This window comes from Vidua macroura, chromosome 6 (genome assembly GCF_024509145.1).
Source record: "Vidua macroura isolate BioBank_ID:100142 chromosome 6, ASM2450914v1, whole genome shotgun sequence".
NCBI lineage: Eukaryota > Metazoa > Chordata > Aves > Passeriformes > Viduidae > Vidua > Vidua macroura.
The window spans coordinates 59,127,401-59,147,650 of record NC_071576.1 but is presented as its reverse complement, the minus strand read 5'-3'; the positions used below and the strand labels follow the sequence as shown (position 1 = coordinate 59,147,650).

General features: G+C 38.0%; 1 protein-coding gene across 5 annotated transcripts in view; it reads right to left on the bottom strand.

The window, feature by feature from the left end:
• Positions 1-470: 470 nt before the first annotated feature.
• USP47 (ubiquitin specific peptidase 47) overlaps positions 471-20,250 on the bottom strand; it is a 52,990-nt gene continuing 33,210 nt past the window's right edge. For 2 of the 5 annotated variants that reach the window (XM_053979182.1, XM_053979183.1), the window contains exons 11-28: positions 19,650-19,838; positions 17,748-17,879; positions 16,957-17,033; positions 16,591-16,646; positions 15,942-16,054; positions 14,975-15,079; positions 13,731-13,938; positions 13,190-13,305; positions 12,146-12,265; positions 10,110-10,893; positions 8,270-8,445; positions 8,028-8,108; positions 6,886-7,001; positions 6,059-6,177; positions 4,460-4,590; positions 3,077-3,124; positions 2,856-2,986; positions 471-1,878 (exon numbers count right to left, since the gene is read on the bottom strand). In XM_053979182.1, coding sequence (XP_053835157.1) covers positions 1,704-1,878; positions 2,856-2,986; positions 3,077-3,124; positions 4,460-4,590; positions 6,059-6,177; positions 6,886-7,001; positions 8,028-8,108; positions 8,270-8,445; positions 10,110-10,893; positions 12,146-12,265; positions 13,190-13,305; positions 13,731-13,938; positions 14,975-15,079; positions 15,942-16,054; positions 16,591-16,646; positions 16,957-17,033; positions 17,748-17,879; positions 19,650-19,838 — 2,877 coding nt within the window. In that variant the 3' untranslated portion in view covers positions 471-1,703. The remainder of the gene's footprint in view (positions 1,879-2,855; positions 2,987-3,076; positions 3,125-4,459; positions 4,591-6,058; positions 6,178-6,885; positions 7,002-8,027; positions 8,109-8,269; positions 8,446-10,109; positions 10,894-12,145; positions 12,266-13,189; positions 13,306-13,730; positions 13,939-14,974; positions 15,080-15,941; positions 16,055-16,590; positions 16,647-16,956; positions 17,034-17,747; positions 17,880-19,649; positions 19,839-20,250) is intronic. The other 3 variants (XM_053979184.1, XM_053979185.1, XM_053979186.1) reach the window with 2 other exon arrangements.

Here is a 20,250-nt window from a genome sequence, read left to right as displayed (position 1 = left end):
GCCCCCACTTCCAACCTCACATATGTTGGCCAAGAGGCAGAATAGGACAGTCCAGAGAGGAATAATGAAGGAATGCCTCTGTGCAATCCCTGCTTCTCAAGCTGCCAGATTCCTCAGAATTTTTAGGTTGCTGTGGGCCAGCATGCAAGGAAGAACTGAAGGTTCTGTTATTGAACACCCCTTTCCTTTGGAGCAGAATTTAGCTGCCAATCATACTTGGAACTTGGAGGTTTCACTGGTGAGAAATTCAGTTCTGGAAAAGGAAACTCACAGTTGAAAAATTTGGTGTGAATGTAAAGAGGAGCAGCAGCCAGACTAGAAACCAGTTCCTGTAACACTCTGTACATGGAGGGGGATGTGCACATACACACAAACACACAACCTTGCAATTCCAGCACTGCCTTGGGGAAGTCTGTATTTCCATGAAACAATTCCGTAACTTTTTAAATAAAAACCACAGCATTTAATGATTAAAATAACACAACAGAATGAACAAATGTTTTATTGGCATGTTCATTGTTGTAAACAGCATCTGGCATGAAAAAGTTTACCAAAATCTTTTGATTGTTATAAATTAGGTGGCTTTTCCAAAAACTATGGAGAATTGTTCTCTATTGATCTTTATGGACCAAAGCAAAAAATTGCTGTTCCTAGGCTTTGCAATGAAATCATGTTGACTGCATCAGTCTCTGCACCACAGCCTGAACTACGGAGTTCGTACGTTGAGGTGTTAAGAGGTTGCCCCAGTATTTGACTACATATAGCTATGGAATCGACTCTGGGAAAAAATAAACTGACTTTCAGCAGGTGGAGAAGATGCAAACTTGTCTTAAAAACAAAATGTACAAAAAGTAGCAGAACAGAACAAAACTTCATTAACAAGGGGAAGTACAACCCTAAAGTACCCAGCATCCTCAAACATAAAATGAATACAAATTTAAATAGGGAACTATACTTCCAAATGTACACAATGAATGCTGATATGTGTAAAGAATAGCATGGTAAATAGCTGAACTGCAGTTCCGGTAAATGGATAGGGCAGATTTTATTTACACATTGAATGCAATACACTAGAGCTGCTCATTGGTAACCTATTAAAAACCACTTTACCTTAACAACAGCACTTCTGCAAACAAACAACGCCTGCCAGCAGCTTCCTGCAGACACCTCTCAGACCCCCTGTTTTATGGAAGAATATTCTAAAACCTGACACTTGCAGCACTCCCACGCCCGGCCCTTCCCCGCTGCCTTCCTAGAACCAATGTGTTAACATTTACTCCAGACTCTCTGATGAGGTAATGCGTGTATCAGTGAAACAAACAGAGAAAAGGATTCTTTCATGGCCTTTGCACAGCTTTTATTATTAAGCTATGAGTATCCTGTTGGAGGCTAGTTTCACTAGCTACTATGTGCACACTGTCCTCAACAATTTCCACTCGTTTCCCTCCCCGCCCACTTTTGAGTTCTAATCTTTTATTTGCACATCCCTTTTAGCTTTACAGTACATTTGACTCTAGTGCACAACATGATTCCAAGTCCCACAGTGCCCAGCGGGGCCCTGCCTGCGGCCGGCACCGCCCGGCTGTGCTGGTGTCAGCGCTTTACACCTAATGAATGTCCTGCCGTAATGGCACTACACAGTAGTAGTGAACCTTTTGATTGGAAACAAAAAAAATTCCCCAGGGAAAATGCTATAGCAAGTATCAGTCTTGAGTCAAATCTTTATTTGGTGCTCCATCCAGATAAATTTTTAGTGCTTTTTCTTTACGGGGAGAGTAGGTTACCCGGTGTCCAGTTTTCTGGAGTCTGCTGCTTTCTTTTTTCATCAGTTCATTTCTTTGCTCATCTGTTAATTCCATTAATTCTTCAGTTTTATCTCTAAAATGTAAACATAGGTTCAAATTCAGATTAATACAGTAACCACAAGTAGACTTCTGCTTTTTTTTTTTTTGGTTTGGAGCAACTTAGTAAAAACCACAACTAAGCATAATACTTTTCAGGGATTGCTTTATTCTGAAGGAACAGGCAATGTGCCTAAACCTGCTTTTCCAGCAGAAACATTCAGTGTTCTGCCTGTACAAACCAGGGCAAGAAACAAGCCCATACTCCTCCATCTCTCTTACTCCTATTCTTTATAGACAACCACAGCTCTGCTCTGCTTTTGGTCTCAGTGCCAACAGCTGGAAGCTGTGTGTCAGCCAGTCCTTACCAGATGTTCTCCCAAGTCATTTTCATCAGGACCAGCAGATTATTAACCAGCTGTTTTTCTCCAGCTCACATGCAATTATGCAAAATGCCACAGCAATGTGCCCCATGAGGTTGCCCCACCAACCAAGTTTAGGAGAAATGACAATATTTAAGCTCTCAGTCCTCAACTCCTGCCCCAGGCTACTGCCACCAGCTGATCAACATTTTTCACGTTAACAAAATTGTTAGCAAACAGGCTTTTAAAAAAGAATCCATATTAATTTCTCAAAGAAATAAACTCAGACAATAAAATCCTTGCTCTCCAAAACCTACAGCAAGACTCTCACTAACTCCACATGGAATATGGTTCTATTTTAAGAAATTAAATCCAGATACACACTCAAGCATAGCAACTAGCTTGAATTTCAGTGGTTTGGGACAGAGGATTGAGTAAAAAGATGCAGTGCTTGTTTTCTTAACCTTAATTAATATTCAAGCTTTTAGGAAGCTGAGGAGCTTTTAAACCTTTAAAACCTTTTCTTTTTAAAACTTTCAAACCTTTTTTTTTAAGGTAACAAAGAGTATTTTATGTTCCTCTCCATTACATCACCCCACAAATGTTAACCACAGGTTTTTTTTGCGTTATTATACTGTAATGAAATACATACCTATAAAATATTACTGCACCATCATCACAAATGTACAGGGGCCAGACGTTCAGTGTGGATACTTTCGGATTCCAGTCCAAGTCTTGATGAATCTCTAGTATGGAAATGTCACAGGGAAAGGTTCCTCTACCCTGAAAAAGCAATTACTTAGTGAATACAATAAAACTCATAATCACACATCTGTGCCATTAAAAGGTAAAAAACCATAAAATCTTTCTTACCTTTGCAAATTCGATGTTTTCTAAGGGTATTCCACTTATTTCACTTAGCTGTGAAGAGAAATGGTGGATTTAATACTATTCCAAAGCAACATTACACAGTGTCTACATAAAGTGAATAATTGCCAAATCTAGAAGTCGAATTATCTGCAAGTCCTCCAATGTACAAAATTAAAGTGACAAGTACACATTCTTAACATTTCTGAAGTGACCTGTGTGTCACAAGTGACGCTTGCTGTGACAGCATTTTATCACACTCCTCTTAATACTGAAGGGGAGACAAAAAAAGTTCATAGAAACAATTAATTAATAACATTCAAGTTCCAAGATACAAAGAGACCAAGCACCTCATGTTAAACCTCTGTGACATGAATGTGTTATCCAGTCAATTTGGGAGCAGGCACAGCTGGAAAATATGCATGACTAAGATCCACCTCCACACACCTGCACTTCCTACCAAAACTTCAGAAAATAAAATTGCTCCTTGCACATCGATTCTTAAGGCAAGAAAACAAAGGCAGCCAACTCTTTTCAGATGTAAGTGAGGAGGAATTCTTGACTGCATGCAAGAACTTGTAGTCATGACTTCATTTCTACCTGAGGAATGCAAGAAAGCAGCCCATAGCTTAACCTGTGTACAACACAAACCCAGCCTGTGAACTAACACCCCTAATTTATGAATTCTCAGGGTCACTGACACCAGCATTTTTTCTGACCTCAACATCCAAGGTGACCTCCTAACAATTGGGTATTGCAATGTATAAATAAACATTTCTCCAAATGTGGAACCCTGTGATACAATGCATTAACAAAACAGTCTCAACAGGAATCACTCCTGCTCCAGATTTCTGCTGGGATGACACAGGTCTGCTGTGACAGGTCTGTTTACCTGTTAGAGCACCGTGGCCTTAAGCAAAACCAAACCATACCACAGCCATACTTCTTTCCAACCAAAACAGTTCAGCCTACTTGATACAGCAACAGCTGTCAAATTCAAATATGAGGAGGCTGAAAGGTTTGGTATTTTGGATTAACAAAACATTATCTTGAAAAAACACCAAGAGGCAATAGCTTAGCTTTTCTTTCATGTGTTTTTTGAGGATAAGGGACAAAGGTACTACTAAGCTGCTTAAACTTTAAGATATGACTTATTTTACATGTATTCACTTGAATACTTTCAGACCAGACCATTGTCAGAATCTAAGAAGTAAAGTTGATAATTCATGTCGTTTGGTAATGGGATGGGATAAGTTATCAGTTCCTGGGGAAAAACAATCACCATGCAACAAGATTTTTGGAGCTATGACATCCTTGTGCTTCCCACCAGAGAACATCAATAAGGGTCTTGGTCATCACAAGAAACTTGCATCGCATTGCACATTTTACCTTCTCTTTTAATTCTTCGACACTGCTGCTTTCTAGTACTACTTCCTGGAAAGAATCTAATTTCATCTCTGACGGCCTCCATCGTCTTGATAAAACAGCAAGTTGTGACATGGATTTCATCTTTTCTACTCCTAGCAAAGAAAGAGGAATTTTTTGTATTAACATTGCAAAATATCCTGTTTTAAATTAGGGTTTGTCTATAGCTTCATCATACTCTAATATGGAAGACTGCCCTCGAGATACATGCACAAATTAAGTAACCCAGTGTGCTGCAAGCACTTCACTTGTAAAAAAGGGCAAGAGGAAAGGACTATGATTTAGTTGAAGTTTTCTGTTATCAGCTCCTATAAATGAATTTTTCATGGACAGAATCTTCTTGAAGCCATAGGGCACAGTTTTCCATAACACCCAACTCAGATCTATCCTCCTAACCAGAGGCTGACTCCAGATCTGGCATCTGCACGAGACCTTCCTCAGCTATCTGAATCAGGTATTTATTCATGTGTTTCACCTCCTTTACCAAAACAAGCTTTTCCCTTTTAACTTCTAGATTTCCCTCACCAACTCCACACTTGTTATTGAAATCTTCTTTCCACCCACCACCTTCAAGAGTTTTAGTATGTGCTGCCTCCATCCTTTTTATACCTTGTTCCAGGTTTCAGAGCAGTCTCTGGCTGACAGAGCAATATTGTTTATATTACAATTAGATAAGCAGAAGTGATACCTAAGGGATGATTTATTTTTTATTTTTAATTAGTCTATAATTTTATCATCTAGCATGCAGAAAATGTGGCTTAGACATTTATGTCTCATATTACGTGGTTGTTTTGCATGAAACTGTTGCAGAACACTTGGAAGCCCTGTAATCTACAATCAGTCTGTGAATTAGGTGGGCTGCAGTGTCTAAACCTGTATCTCCAAGACCTACTCACTACAGAAACAGTACAACAGTTATCTAAATCTAATAAAAATTTTAAACTGTAAAGTTTGAACTGCAGTGGCAGCTGATACATATGCCCATAGGAATCTGAAGGCTTCCTGAATCTCTCAGGTTCATTTCAAATTTTGATACTTTCACTGGCACAATTTTGTTAAAACTGAAAATACCAGAATTGAACACAGCTGCCAAAATACTTGACTAATAGCTAAGTGAGACTTCTTAAACCAGGTATGCTTGGGAAGAAAATTCCTGAGTGAATGGAATTCACATTCCTCATGTATACGTTAACTTCAATATCCGTTAATCTAGAGGCCAGAGAGCATGGCCTACTTTTCTTACCCTGAAATTACACTTTTGAATTCAGAATCAAAATTGTAAGTGTACATGCAAAGGAATGCTTAAGAAATGGCATAATTTAAATTATATTTAAGCAGAATTTCAGAAACATTCTGCTCTCTAATATTTGATTCCAAAATTGTTTTGATGAACAGAAGTTTCTGTTCCAATTTCATGACAGAAGTATTTTCAATCCTGTCTGAAAACTACTAAATGACTGAACTGCTGTGCTGACTTAAATTATACAAATGCGTTATGTATCTGCACGCACACATTTCAGCTAGCTAGTCATCACCAATATTAATTTAAAAATAAATCAATACCATCAAGTATTTCTAAGAAGACCTCCCAGTTGCTGGAAATATTGATATCTTCTTCATAGATATGATAATCCAGAAACACAGTGCCTGGATTCTTCCAGGTTTTCTTTCGTAGGCGAAACCTATAAATACATCACAAAAAACCTAAGTGAGTTTCTATCTGCTCATGAACACTTAGCACTGGCAGAGATCAAAACTGAGTATTTTCTGACAAAACTGAAATACTATAACTCATTGATTCAAGGCTTGGGGAAGTTTAACAGGAACAAGTTTAATGTTCAGAAACAGCCCTGACAGCAGGATGTCACTGCTGGCTTAGTGCTGAATCATTCATAAACACAAGGGAAATAAGTCTGTATTCCACTTGTTCAATGCAGGAAATATGTAGGGATTTAAAGGAAGAAAGCAGTTTCCTAATTAGGGATTACCCAATTATGGTAAAGGGCAGACAGCCCAGATCAGTGCTGTACACACACACGATGATGCTGCACAAGAAGTTTGCTGCAGTGATCTATGCTGGGCTTGCATGTAGAGAGCAGATGGCTCTTTTAAGAATTGACTGACTTAATGTTCCCCTTTCTGAAAGAAATCGTCATTACAGAGATCTAAAGCTGCAGACATGTTGCACACAGGCAATTCTATGTAAATATTATCCCCTAAAAATTCATTCTGTGTGAGATGAAAGCCAAGAATTGCTGAATTAGTGTTTGCATTCACAAACTGATTCAAAGACCACAGCAATTTATTTGTGCTTCTTTCATTACTTTCTTTCTCCACAAGAGGAAAGAAATCTCCAAACACATTTTAAAATTATATTTCATCAGGTTTACCTGTCAATTGTCAAGTCTAGGCCACATTGTTCTTGAAGCTGAGGAAGCAGCTCCTCTTTGGACTGTCGGACAGTCATTCCTTTAGCAAAAACTGCATCTAGAAGAAACTTGCATGGCTGTGAACATAAATAAAGAGAGATAAAAGACAGAATTCTTTTGAACAGAAAACTGTACCTCTGTTTATGCTTTGTGACCAGTCCCATCCACCTGGCAAAAAGATCATTAGGTTTCTCGACAACAAGGCAGGCAATGAATTCATTAAAATGGGGTGTAACTAATTAGTGTAGCAGCAGCCCTTTGGCAAGGCACTCCAACCCTCATGACTGCCTGTGCAGAAATACTGCCTTTGCTGTGCTGCTAACTGCTACTGTTACATTCCACACAATGGCAAAGGAGCTTTCAAATTAAATAAGCCACAGCATCATAAAAAGCCACTTTCTTGGCTTTCATGGATCAGACACAGCTCCATCCATGGCAGTAGCTTTTATATTTATCTTATTCCTTGCTTTAGCAGTTCAGCTTAGTCTCTTATCCATTATTAATACATATTCTGCAGTTTTGTCCAAAAAATAAAATTAAAGTGCATACAAAGTCAAGTTATAAAGACTGCAATCTATCCAGTCTACAGTCTATATAACCACTTCTGTATTTTTCATGTCCCAGAAGATGTAACAAGCTTATGAGCTGCTTTACTGCAAGAGAGGCACTTTGTTTCAGGCTTGCCTTACACAGAGAGGACCATTACCCAGATAAACTCCCTGACTATCTGCAGAACATGAATGGGATGAATTAGATCAGTTCAGCATCACTGAAAACCACAGCCACAAGAAAACACAGTTTTTTCTCTGGAGAGAATGCTAAGTGACTGTCACGCATTTAAGGGAAACAAAGAAACAATTTATTTGTCCTCCATTTACACTACAGAAATAAAGACACTTGAGAGATAGTGTAAATCACATTCCAACTGCTTACTTGGAACAGAAATAATCTCAAACTTCCTTTTTAAATACTTTCTAAATCCCTTGCAGAGAAATGTGAAGAAAAGGAGAAGTTTCATTTTTTCCAAGATTTCAAAGCAAAACCTTGGCCAAGGCACATATTAGTATTTTCATGAATCAGCCTTGAAACATTCAATGCCTTACCTCAGGCTCATTTACCAAGAGTTGATAGACTTTAACTCTGTATTCACCCTTCTTAAGGGCTCTTCCAAGTCTAATAGTTATCTAGAATGCAAAAGGAATATCTGTTAGAACTGGTATCAAAATCAGAATTGTGTTTTGTAACATGCTACCAAGACCAAAATAATTATTTCACCTGTTGTAAATTAACTTTATCTATATTGTACCAATATACTTTCAATGATTCAAAAAAACTTCTAAATAACCTTATTGTCATCAGAAAATGACGAAAGGGTCTCATTCAGCCGAACACTCTCAAACTCTTGATTGCTGGCATAGACTCTAAAGACTTTGAAGTGAGAAGATGGAACTCCAACAAGAGGCTCCAAATGTTGCTTGAAGGCAGACAGTGTAATTCTTTTATCAACATGCACCATCAGCCCTAAGCAAAAATAAAAATGGTATGAAACACCTTGCTACCAAAAATGAAACACTCTCATGTACAAATTCCACATATTCAGAGTTAGCACTTGCAGCAAAACAGTACTGAAAAGCCTGAATTATGGTTAATGGCTACATTTACATTTTATCTAATGATGTTATCATAACCTTTAAAAGCTTTATTTTAAATACTGTATTTTAAGTGTTTATGGGCAGATATTTCTGGGGGACACAGCAGTTCCAAACTGCCCTGGTTTGCATTCAGTGAGTAGCACAGCGGAGCAGTACCTTGTCTGTTCAGAAAGAAAATGAACATGGAGCAACTGCTAAATCCTCCTGCAGCTTTCTCTGCCTCAAGGGACAGGGAATTGCTTGGGTGCTGGGAATGGCTGGGCACAGGCCACTCAACCCCTTCTATTTTCCTTCCTGGCTTTCAGCATTAAAAAGGTAAATTCTGTGTTCTGGAAGGCCACGAGGTATCACAAGACAAGCTCAAATTCAGATGAAGGGACTTTTTCATGGAATAATGTTGTAATTAAGGAAAAAAATGTAGTAACATTAAATTCTAGAACATAAAGGGAACAGTTCATCTTTAGAAATTGTGTTTCTTAATACATGCAATTTGTAGTACACTACAAACTATGTTGTGATTATATAACATCATGACACTCTAGAATAAACTATTCTGAATATTGAAGTGAACAAAGAATTCAAAATTATTTGAATTATATTAGAAGTTTTCCCCTCAGGATAATAATTTATGCAGTGTACTATGATAACATCAAAATTACTGCAAACAAGTAGCTTCTGAATCCAACTAGGCTGACCAAAACAAAACAGGAAAAAATGAAAGCAGTTCAGAATTAGCCCTAGAGAATCACCATTCCAAGCTAAAGGAGTAATTTTATCAAAGCTAGTAGATGCAAATCAATTTCTCTGTGAAAAATTCTTATCTATTACTATTACAATCAGATTTGTGGATTGACATGAAAGCCTTTGCCTTTGAAAATATTTATCTTACATCCTGCTATTCTTTTATTATTATTCTGTTAGTTAAAAGCACATGCAGGTACAGAGCATTGTTGAAATTATTTATTTTTATGACAATTATATACCACTTAGGCTCTTATACTGAACTTGTTTGGACACTTTCATGTCAGCCATATGCTTCACCGTACCCACTGTATTTCAGTTAGTGAATTAAATTGTCAATATCAAGTATATTTGAATTTTCTTTACAGTCAAATGACTAAGGCTTTTCAGGTTTGTTAGTCTAAATGGTAACAGAAATATGCTGTTTTAACCACATTAAATAAGTGCATTCTGAAACATGTGAATCAGCAGCAGCAGATGCAACTATGATCCTTTCACTAGAAGACAACTCAGCTTGCTCTCCAGGGAACACTATCAATACACACAAGTAAATGTTCATTTTCTCAGAAACAGAAGAGCAAGACGCTTTTCAAATATGTAATCACTTACTACAAGATCAAAATAAGGTTAGATTTTTGCTGAACATCACATCCTGTCTGCACTTTCATTAGCTTTAATTTGACATTATAATCAAGTTTTTCAATACTGCCATTAGACTTTTTTAACACAGCATATGAATTAAGTAGTAAAACCCACAGAATTATTTCAAGGCACTTAAAAAAGAATACATACATTTTTGCCCTTCTCCTGAACCCTCCTCTGCAGTGTAGGGTTCTGATTTAAAGTACATATATTGTGCTTCTCCTCTGCTCTTGCCACTTTCATCATATTCACTGTCTGTTCCAGAATCCTCTTCTGCTGTGTCCCAGGTTTCCTTCTTGCCCTGATTGGCTTTTGATCGCCTGCTACTCGTGATGCTGTGAGAATCCAGTCCATTAGCCAGGGGGAGGGGGGCATTGTCCACGTTGCACAAAGTGTCACTGCTGTGGCTGGAGCTGAGGATGTCGCTGTCCACTGAACTCGTACTCCTGTCGTTATTGACATCCGAGTCCGACCGCTCCTCAGACTGCAGATTCTCTGGATCAGAAACCTGAATTTGGTTGTCAAGTTCTCTGTTTTCTGCTGATGCTGAAGAGTCTATTTCATTTAAAGGTGACTCAATGTTTTCAAAATCACTGGCTTCTGTGCTTTTGCTGCTGTCTCCATTATCTCCCTCCTGCTGCTGCTGTTGCTGCAGGGACAAGCTTTTAAGTTTTTCAGTGCTTTCTTCCAAAATTGCTTCTACAGATTTCATATTACCTACAGGTCCTTTTACTCTTTCACAAGGTTCATCCAAGTTGCCTGCACCCCCAGCAGACTTCTGATAAAGCGCCCGTCTGAGCTGAGATCCAGGAGCTTGCTCTGGCAATGAAACGTACAGTCTGATCGTGTTTGCATGGCGATCCAGGAGTTTCCATAGCTGTGAGTCTGTGTATGTCACATGACGGTCCAAAGACTCTGAGCTTTCAATGAACACCTGACCAGAAAAGAAGGGTTTATTTTAAATAAATGCAACAACAGCAAACACAGGGTTGAGCACACATTAGAAATAATGCCATAAAGAAACATCACCTTTTATCAGAATGTTAAAATACATGCCTAGAAAAAGACAGACCGAGGAGTCTGTAGCACAATAATGACTTCACTTTTCCTTGTTTTCATAACCATGTTAAGATTAGAGTGAACTGTAAGCAAGGTGCAAGTGCAAGTTCACTGTAAGCAAACTGACCAGCTGCAGGAAACACATTCAGAAGTGGATTCATAAATCACTCCATGTGCACCCTTCACCTGTGCATAGCACCGTTATGGCAGCAATGAGCCCCACCACTGCAGCAGACTGTGTCCTTACTTTCTGGTACAGTGTCATAAGGAAGTTTAAAATGTATACATGTTCAAGCAATAGTGCAAATTAAATGCCTCTCTTCTCTTTGTCAAAGGGCTCCATGTTGTAGTGACGCTGATTGTGAAAAGTCTCTGAGTAACAACTCAGTGCCACTGTTCTGCTCAGCTGTGAGCCATCAAAGCCTTCCTTAATCTTTCTTCATCAAGAAGATTTAACATTGAGCTTCAACATCAGAGACAGAGGATGTGCAAAATGTGCTAAAAGATGGGCTATTTCTACTGTAGTAAAAAAGGGCAATGTATGCATTTAAAATTTTAAAGTTATTTGAGTGCTAAATTACTCTTCTTCTGAATGCATTATACAATTATTATTGGAAATATTTATTAGAAATTTTTTTTTAAAAAAAGAATGTAAATTGTCCAGGGGGAATCTTCATAGTGAAAACTACTGAATTTAAGATAGAAACCCACCAAAAACTTGCTATAGTTTTGATATTTGTTTTTTTAAGAAGTTTAATAATACTGAGATCAGGTACAGTTGTTCAGGTGGTTTTAGGCTTCATAGCAAGATACCAATCTTTGTTCCCTAGGCATGCATGACTATTAACAGTCTTCCTCTTCGTAAGGCTGTTAAGCTCAGCATCATCTGAACCTGAGTAACAGCCAGATGTCTGATTCTCAATCCACTCTCTCTTATGTACACTTGGTTTCATCCATAGCCTAGAGTATTCATGAGCACCACTGTACCAGGCACAGAAACCCCACACACTACAGAGCAAAATAAGGGACAGTTATCCATTATCAACTCTGTACATACTTCCATGCCTTTTACATAACAGGTAAACACAAACACAAGGAATGAACAATTTAAAAACCACAGCATGTACCTTGTTGCTTCTAAAAAAGCCTTCAGCTTTCAGTGTTTTGCTGGACACGTTGAGCAGACGCAGGTCATTGTAGCACCTCTCCAGCACCACCCGCATGGTTTCGGCGGGCAGGTGTGTGGCCTAAAACAGGATATGGACAGGGAGATAACATGTTCATCAGACATACCTTCAAAACTGAAAAAAAAGTGCTTCATTTCTGGGATTATTCACTAGGAAAGGAGCAGGTTTGTTTATCAACTTCAAAATTGCAAAAGAGAACACCAGGGGAAACCTCCCAAACCTGTTCAGTCGCAGTGCCTTTTCTACACCCTTTAATATGTAGCAAGTGTCAGTTTTTCCAAAAGGTCAGATGCATAAAATGGCCTGGCTTTACAGAGAACTGAAAAATCATTTATGACAATGGTCTTATCTTTAATGAATGAACCAACTGAAAATTAAAAATATTCCTGAACAACAGGTTTTTCACAGTGTTCACTTAAATCTTAGACAGAACTCAAATTTCTGGAATCATATTTTATAACAAATATTAAGAAGTTACACCAACTACTGAATTTTTGCACAGAAATGAGCAAATGCAATCTCTGTCTTCCAATGCAATGGAAGCAGTAATGCCCCTTGGTTTCAAACCACGTAAAAATCAATTTGCGTCTTGGTAACAAGTGACTACTGGGATGAAAAGGAGAAACTACAAAGAACATGGACAGCTTCGGATGTTAGGTGTCAAATACTGAAGCTGGGGGGGAAGTTACACTTTGGTTCTGTTGCGTGGTAACAGTTCATTAGTTGTGTCACCAGCTGGACTCTCAGTGAGGTTGTTGAAGATACTAACTCTGGATGGAAGCAAGAAGCAGCCTGCTGCTTTCAGCAGGCGTGAGCAGGTGGACAAACTCAACTGGTGCATCTAACAGAACCCTGCTGGACAGGACTCACAGCATCATCTGCAAAAGGCGCAAGCTCTCATTTTAGATATGTAAATTATGACACATTTCACAGTCACAATGAGTGAAAACTCTTTAATACAAGTCCATAAGGACTGTAAATTACCTTTGAAATTAGCTGCTTAAACTCTGAAACAGTTTGATTCAAATAAGCTCGCACACTTATTGGAGGGGCAACAGATTCAGTCTTCAGGTCGACTACGTGAACCTTTACCATGACCTCTGCAGGGAGGAGAAAAAAGAAAATGAAGTCACACATGCACACAGAGAAAATTCAACAGACAAAGAAAACACACGTATGCTTGTCTGATGTAATAATTAAGGGGTTGCATTAAATACAAACAGTAAGAACTTGAAAAGCAGTCCATTTCAGAATTACACTTTCTGATCAAATTTAATGCCAAAAAATAAAAAACCTTCCAGTCTGACAAATTTTACTATACCTTAGACCTGTTTAAACTAGAAGCAAGTCAGCAGCACAGCACAGTACATTATGTAGTTCTGAATACTGACTGTAGAATTTAGGTTTTCTTCTTTTGTTGAAAGAAGAAAACAAAAACAAAAGCTGTTTTACAGCTCTGTGCTTGTGCCATCAAATAACATAGATAAGGATAGACTAAAAGCATATATGTAATTACATGTCTTACCACCAGGTTTATAGCACTGGAAAATTTGGTCTGGCCTTCTTGTTTCCAACAGTAAATCAAACATGTAGGTTGACTTGACCCCTCCAAGTAACAAACCCATTGGGGTATCCTCTTCTCCTTCGTACGAGCGCTCCAAGTAGTCATGGAACTCATCATATTTGACAAGGCGACAGCAATTCAAGGGAACAGCCTCTTCTAAATCCATTAACTACAATGTGCACACACAGAACCCCCCAAACATTAGAAACAGCTTAGCTGTGAGCTTAGTTCTTAACTTGCAAGTTAGAAATACCTCACTGTGTGTACATCCAGGAATCCCTTGAATTCACAACAGTCAATTTGGTTTTAGAAAATACATCATAGATATTTTACAGTATATATACATGTTATATATGTATATATACATGCAATATATATATGTTTCCAAATTCAAATAGAAGCCTTCATGAAAATGCAGAAAATGGGGAATTTTGAAAAGTATGTACAGAGACACACGAAGACAGGTCCCAGAAGTATTTTCAGAGGAATACATTGCCTATCACTTCTACCAGATGGCATCTTAGAGGCCTGAGGGAGTCACATCCACTAATTACTCTCTGTGCATCTCCAGGAGATGTTAGCACATCCCAAATAGGTAAGTACCTTGCTGGTGCTCTCCTAGCCAAAAACATACACAGCAAGAACCAAAGAGTACAAGTAGGTGAGCAAGAATTGATGTCTTCAGCCCCCACCTGTCTGAGGAATGCAGAGATCAATAGATGCCTTTGGTGTTCACTCCTGTTACTGAATTAGCTACCCAAGAAGATTCTCAAGAACTCTGTCATTAGGTATCTAATACAAGGTTTCTACTGCAATGCCAATAAAAGTGCAGAATTCTTTCAATTTGCTGAGGCCATGGTGAGTCTAACAGCAGCTCTCACTGTGTGATTTTAAAATAAGGGTATGCCAGATCATACTGCCTTTTACAAGGGCAGGCTGCATCACTCCAATCAGCAATCAGCTGATGGCTACTGGCAGAAAACTTAGTCAATAATGGCAAACTAGAACACCTGAAAAAAAACCATAACAAAAAAAACCCATCATACAGAACTTCCCAAGAATCAGCCCCCAAAACCCACCCCCAAAAAAACCCCACAGCTAAGACCTCTCAAACACTCCCACAGTATTACAAATTTAAAATCTGAAGACACAAGGCAGAAAACACTACATCAAACAATTTTACTATCCTGTTACACATGGCATACCTTGTAAGCTATTTCCACAGCTTCCTTCAGTGTTCTGTCCTTATGAACTTCCAATTTGTTCTCCATCATTATTTGCTTTGTAGGATGCATGCAGAATAATTTAATCTATGAAATACAAAAGGAAGAAAAATATTCATGAAGGCATTTTCAAATGTCTTTCCATTTAAGCTGAAAACACCATATTCAAGTAGTAAATGCACCTTTAGCTCTGCTTCAGCTGTGGGGTGGTTTCCTTTCAGCTGATTACACAACTGCAGACAGAGTATGTCAAAGGCACATGAGGTATATGTGTGTATCTGAATCTTTCTATAACCAGAACATCTTGTAGCCACAGGCAGCGAGCAAATGCTCCAAAGCAAAATGCACATATGAACAATGAATGTGAAATTCCTTTTTCACATAGAGAGTTACACATTTTACAATGAGAGAACTTCCTCATAAAACAATCACTTGATTTATAGATAGAGCAGCTGACTGCCATGCTTGTAAGACACTGAGGTCCTATTTTGTTTGTTACTATTGAATTTAGGGTTGGAAAATATTCTGCTCTTTCTGCCAAATAACTATTTAGAATTAGTGTAAGAAACACCATTGCACAAAGTCAAGGGTCACAAAATGAAAAGATTTAACAGTACGAAACACAATGTGCAGCATTACACATTCTTTGGAAGTACTTTTGCTTAAAATAAGTGATAAATATTCCTTCAATCATCTAAAGTGTTTTGGTTTTAATACCAATTCAATTCCACATGCAATACATGAATTCAACAAAAACGTCTGGTGAATACCTCTAACAGATGCCTGCACTATGTACAGCTTTCCAACAGGTGTGCAATTCATTTGAAAGAGTTGTTAGTGCAAACATTTATCACAAAGGAGTCCTTGTATTGCAGTTAAAAACCACTGTTTACTGTAGAAACATTCCCACTAGCAGTGTATTGTTACTCTGTCCAGCAGAAATTCTAACCTTGCACGTGTTGCGTTCAATTTCACGTTGCCTCTTTTCTTGTTCTTCTAATTCTCTCTCTTTCTGTACCAATTGTTTGATGTGCTCTGGATATTCATGTGCCTCAAGAAACTCTGCCAGTAAAAACAAAGCAACAGTTTTAAAAAAATACAGTTTTTCCACAGCAGGCATTACATTTCCACCTTTAGGCATTATAGGTATATTTGAGTTATCTTTCCTGCCTTTTCACCCTGTTCTTTTTCCACACAAATTTCCCACTATACCATACTCTGTTCTCTTTTTCATGATTTAAATTAAAGTGAAGTCAACCTCTTATTCCCCTTGCTTATGTTATCAGCAACACAAGAAAGTGATAGTAGCAAAAGATCCCAGTACCAGTACACAAAGCTTTGCTGTAGTAGAGAACAGTAAAGATGAAGACTGCCCTTAATCCTGTTTTTACTATAAATGCAAATACTCTTCCAGAAAGTGAATTAGTTGATAATCAAAGTCTCAGGTTATCATCTATAGTGTGATAAAATAAATATTGCACTTCATGCAGATTAGTGTACTTTGCGACATTGTTTCACAACAACAAACAAAACCACAACATGCAACACTTAAGTTTAAAAAAAAACCCAACTTTTGCAAATACAGCTGTCGAACTTACTTGCATTTCTTGTTGGATCTTTCAGTCTGTATATCAGCATGTAAGCATTTGTGGAGCTGGGGAAGAAAAGAGACAGCTGAATTTATCACTCGGGAGACAATACTGGCATCAGAAGCTGCTCAGTTTCTTTATCTTTCAGTAAGGAGCTATACCATATCTAAGTTATACACAAACCAAGAAGGATTTTCAAAAATAAATATCACATTATTTTAATGAGCTGAAACAGCAGTCAGGGTAGCTCGTACAACTATCTGAAGCATCTACTAATAATTTTAAGGTAACATGTTAGGCATATGCACCTTGGCCATTCATTTCATTACACTAAAACACTACCAGAAAGAAAAGTAAAATTACAGTAATACTAACCTAGCAAAAGCACTGGAATAATATCCTCTGCTTCCAGAAGATCCTCCATATGTTTTCTTAATATCTTCCTGAGTTATCTAACAAAAAATCAATGTAATGATTATTTGAGAAACTTGCACTAATTGAGATGTATTTATTCTCACTAGGAAACATGGCATTACACGACACACTATATTAATCATTCCAATTATAAAAATATTTCTGCTTATTTGCTGACTTCCAAAAACAATTTCAAAGTGATTTGTTTCTCCGTTTTACAATGAATGCAAACATACTTTTTTTCGTTTTTAAAGTAGGAACTTCTTAGAGGAAAAAGATACAGGTTCCTGATTGCTATAGTACCTATGGGTGATAGCTGGAACAATTCCATCAGCTGGACAGGTTTAACAGCACAGTCTGGACTGTAACAGATCTACAAACACTTCTCTAAGCAAGAAATGTTCTTCCCATGTACAGAAGACAAAATTCGAAATACAGCCTGGTCTGTACATGAATGAAGGTTTCTTTAGGAACCATCCCACCATCACTGCCAAGGAGAAATGCTCCTTTCCCCACCATACAAAAATACATAGATACATAAATAAAAACTCTCCAACCCCTAGAAATCAGTTATGCTAATGAGTGAAACATATGTATATGGCAGGACATTAGGATGAGAGGATGAAATCAAGGAAATACTTGAAAAACGTATAATGAAACTGGTTTTATGGGCAGCTAAGTGGAAAACTGCAAAACAGAAACTTAGTGGTCCATTTATGAGTAGAAAACGTAACTAAAAATACTATTTTTACCTTGCTAACGTGCTGATCATTAAAGCTGTACCACTGATCATCACTAAAAGATTTTATACAGGCATAATAATGGCCACCAGCAGCACTTCCAGAATGAACCATGACAGAAAAGAGCTCATACAGCAAAGAACTCTGTGGAGAGAAGAAAAAGGTGTGAAATGTATCCAGTGAAGAAAAGCTAAGCAAATGGTAATTTAAAAAAGTTTTAAAATAAGGACAGAAACCCAGGTATGTAAATAGTTGGATGCAAAGAGTGGATTTGTGTAATATAAATTAATTAATGCAATAGGCATTAAACAAAACCAGAGGTCTGCTCTGCTAAACTTTACTCAGGAGTTTGTAGCTACAAAGCTTAGGTCTATTTGCTATCACCCTTCTCCACACTTGATGTCATACCCTTTTTTTCATAGATAAATGGATGGAAATACAGGGCACTAAGCACTTCAGTGCCTTCAGTGCTTAATTTAATATAAATTAAAAAATAAAACTGAACCATACTGACTCACAAGTGTTACAAGGATATTTTTAGACTATGCAGAAGAAATACTGTATGTTCTCAGCATATCCATTATTAAGATATCCAAACCAAAAAGCTTGGCTTGACAGCTTGTTTGCCTGGAGAACAAGTAGTATGAAATAGCTGGCCAAAGCTACTGTCAATACTTGGATGTCCCACTTGCATACAGACATATTAAAATATTCTGATCTTGTTCCAGTCAAGTGACTAGAATTAATTTTTTCATAACTTCCAACTAAGACTGACAGTATTCAGAACATATACCAAAAAAAACCTCTCAAATGGTTTAAGGTAAATTCAAACAGGCCAGATGTGCAGATTAACATGCAAGTCAGCCTTTAGAACTGTTACTTTACAAAACAAGGTTTTGTAAAGCTGAAGCCAAACAGCTCTCTACCAAGTTTGAATGAAAGCTACTGGCCTAATTTCAGATTAATTCACTGAACAACAATACATGAAGTACATACTGCAGACATTATCATAAAGTTCAAACTTTTTGATGAAAATTGCACCAACTTTATCAGCAATTTCTACCAATCTTGATGTCCCACAGCAGGATGGCTGCTATCCTGGACTGAGACTTGCTATTTAATTCCTTTATATTTAGATGACTGAAGGAATATTTAACATTTAAACCCTTGGCTTCACCTACAACACTGATCAAAACTTCCCAATCTTCTCCTACTACTCTGCAAGATGCTTTTGCAGCTGCATCTGGTAGACCTTTGACAGCTGGCCTCAAGTAAAACCACTGCTCACAAGGCAAAACAGGTCTTCAGTTTAAGGGTCTGCTGCCAAAACAAGTTACTGGAAATTCTCAGTCTGACAAGCTGGAAAGACTTTTATTCTCAGGTGACCTCCAAATCAGTTGAATTCTTTGTTGTAATGTCAATTTTTGAAAATTGAAATAAACTCACACACTCTCAACCTCTCGCCTCCAATGTCAGAATTAATTATATTTTTATCATTTACATTTGCGGTGAGTAGACCCTAGCAAAGAACAAAGCATCCCTCCAGCCAGTCAGTCATTACCCCCCTCAAGTAGGATGGTGGAGAAAATCAGAAGAGCAAAAGTGGGAACATTTGTGGTTGGAGACAATGACAGTTTAACAGATAAAAGAAACACAAAAACAAAAAAATAGTGCAGTGATGCACTAAAGGCATTTCTCAGCACACCCCCCCACCCTCCCAGCAGATCAATGCCCAGCCAGTCTCTGAACAACAGCAACCTTGGAAAGCCCTCAAGCTTTTCCTGCTGAGCATGATGCTGCACAGCAGGGAATCTGGCATGGAATATCCTGGTGGTGAATCCAGGTCAGCCTTTCCAGCTGTGTCACTCCTTCCAGCCTCCTGCCCACCCTTCTAACACCCCAGTGTTATCATACCTTTTCACTGCCAGCTTTAGAGATCCTCTCTGCTGCACTATTGCTTTCAAGGCAGATTCCTTCATCAACTCCATCATCATTAGAAAAATCATTGCTCATCTGATCACTGTGACAACTGCCTTCATTTTCAGCTCCACTATCAGTACAACTCTCAGTCTGAGGAGACTTCTTAAAAATAAGACACACACACTAACATTATACAAAATAAAAGTTACATGGAACAAGAAATAACAGTGTTTGTGAAATGAAAAAATCCATTCTGTGAAGCAATTAAATTCCTCAAAAAACTAGAGACCTCTGCAACTGAGCACCAAGAACAGACTTGTTTCTGTTGGTGTCTTCAGTCCACCCCTTCAGTATTCCTGGCCTTTGTGTGCAACTGAACAGTAAAATGAGGAGCTTTCAGACTTGGCAAGGTTATATTTATTACTAGCCAATTCCATGCACTAGCTATCCTAATTCAGTACCTGGAAGTCTGATACCAAACAACAGATCTGTTGTAACGTGGCCCTGTTAATCAGAACTGACTGAAAATATTTTCAATCACAATCAAAGACTTTTTTTTTTCCATTTCAACTCACTGGACCAAGCCAAGGTATTA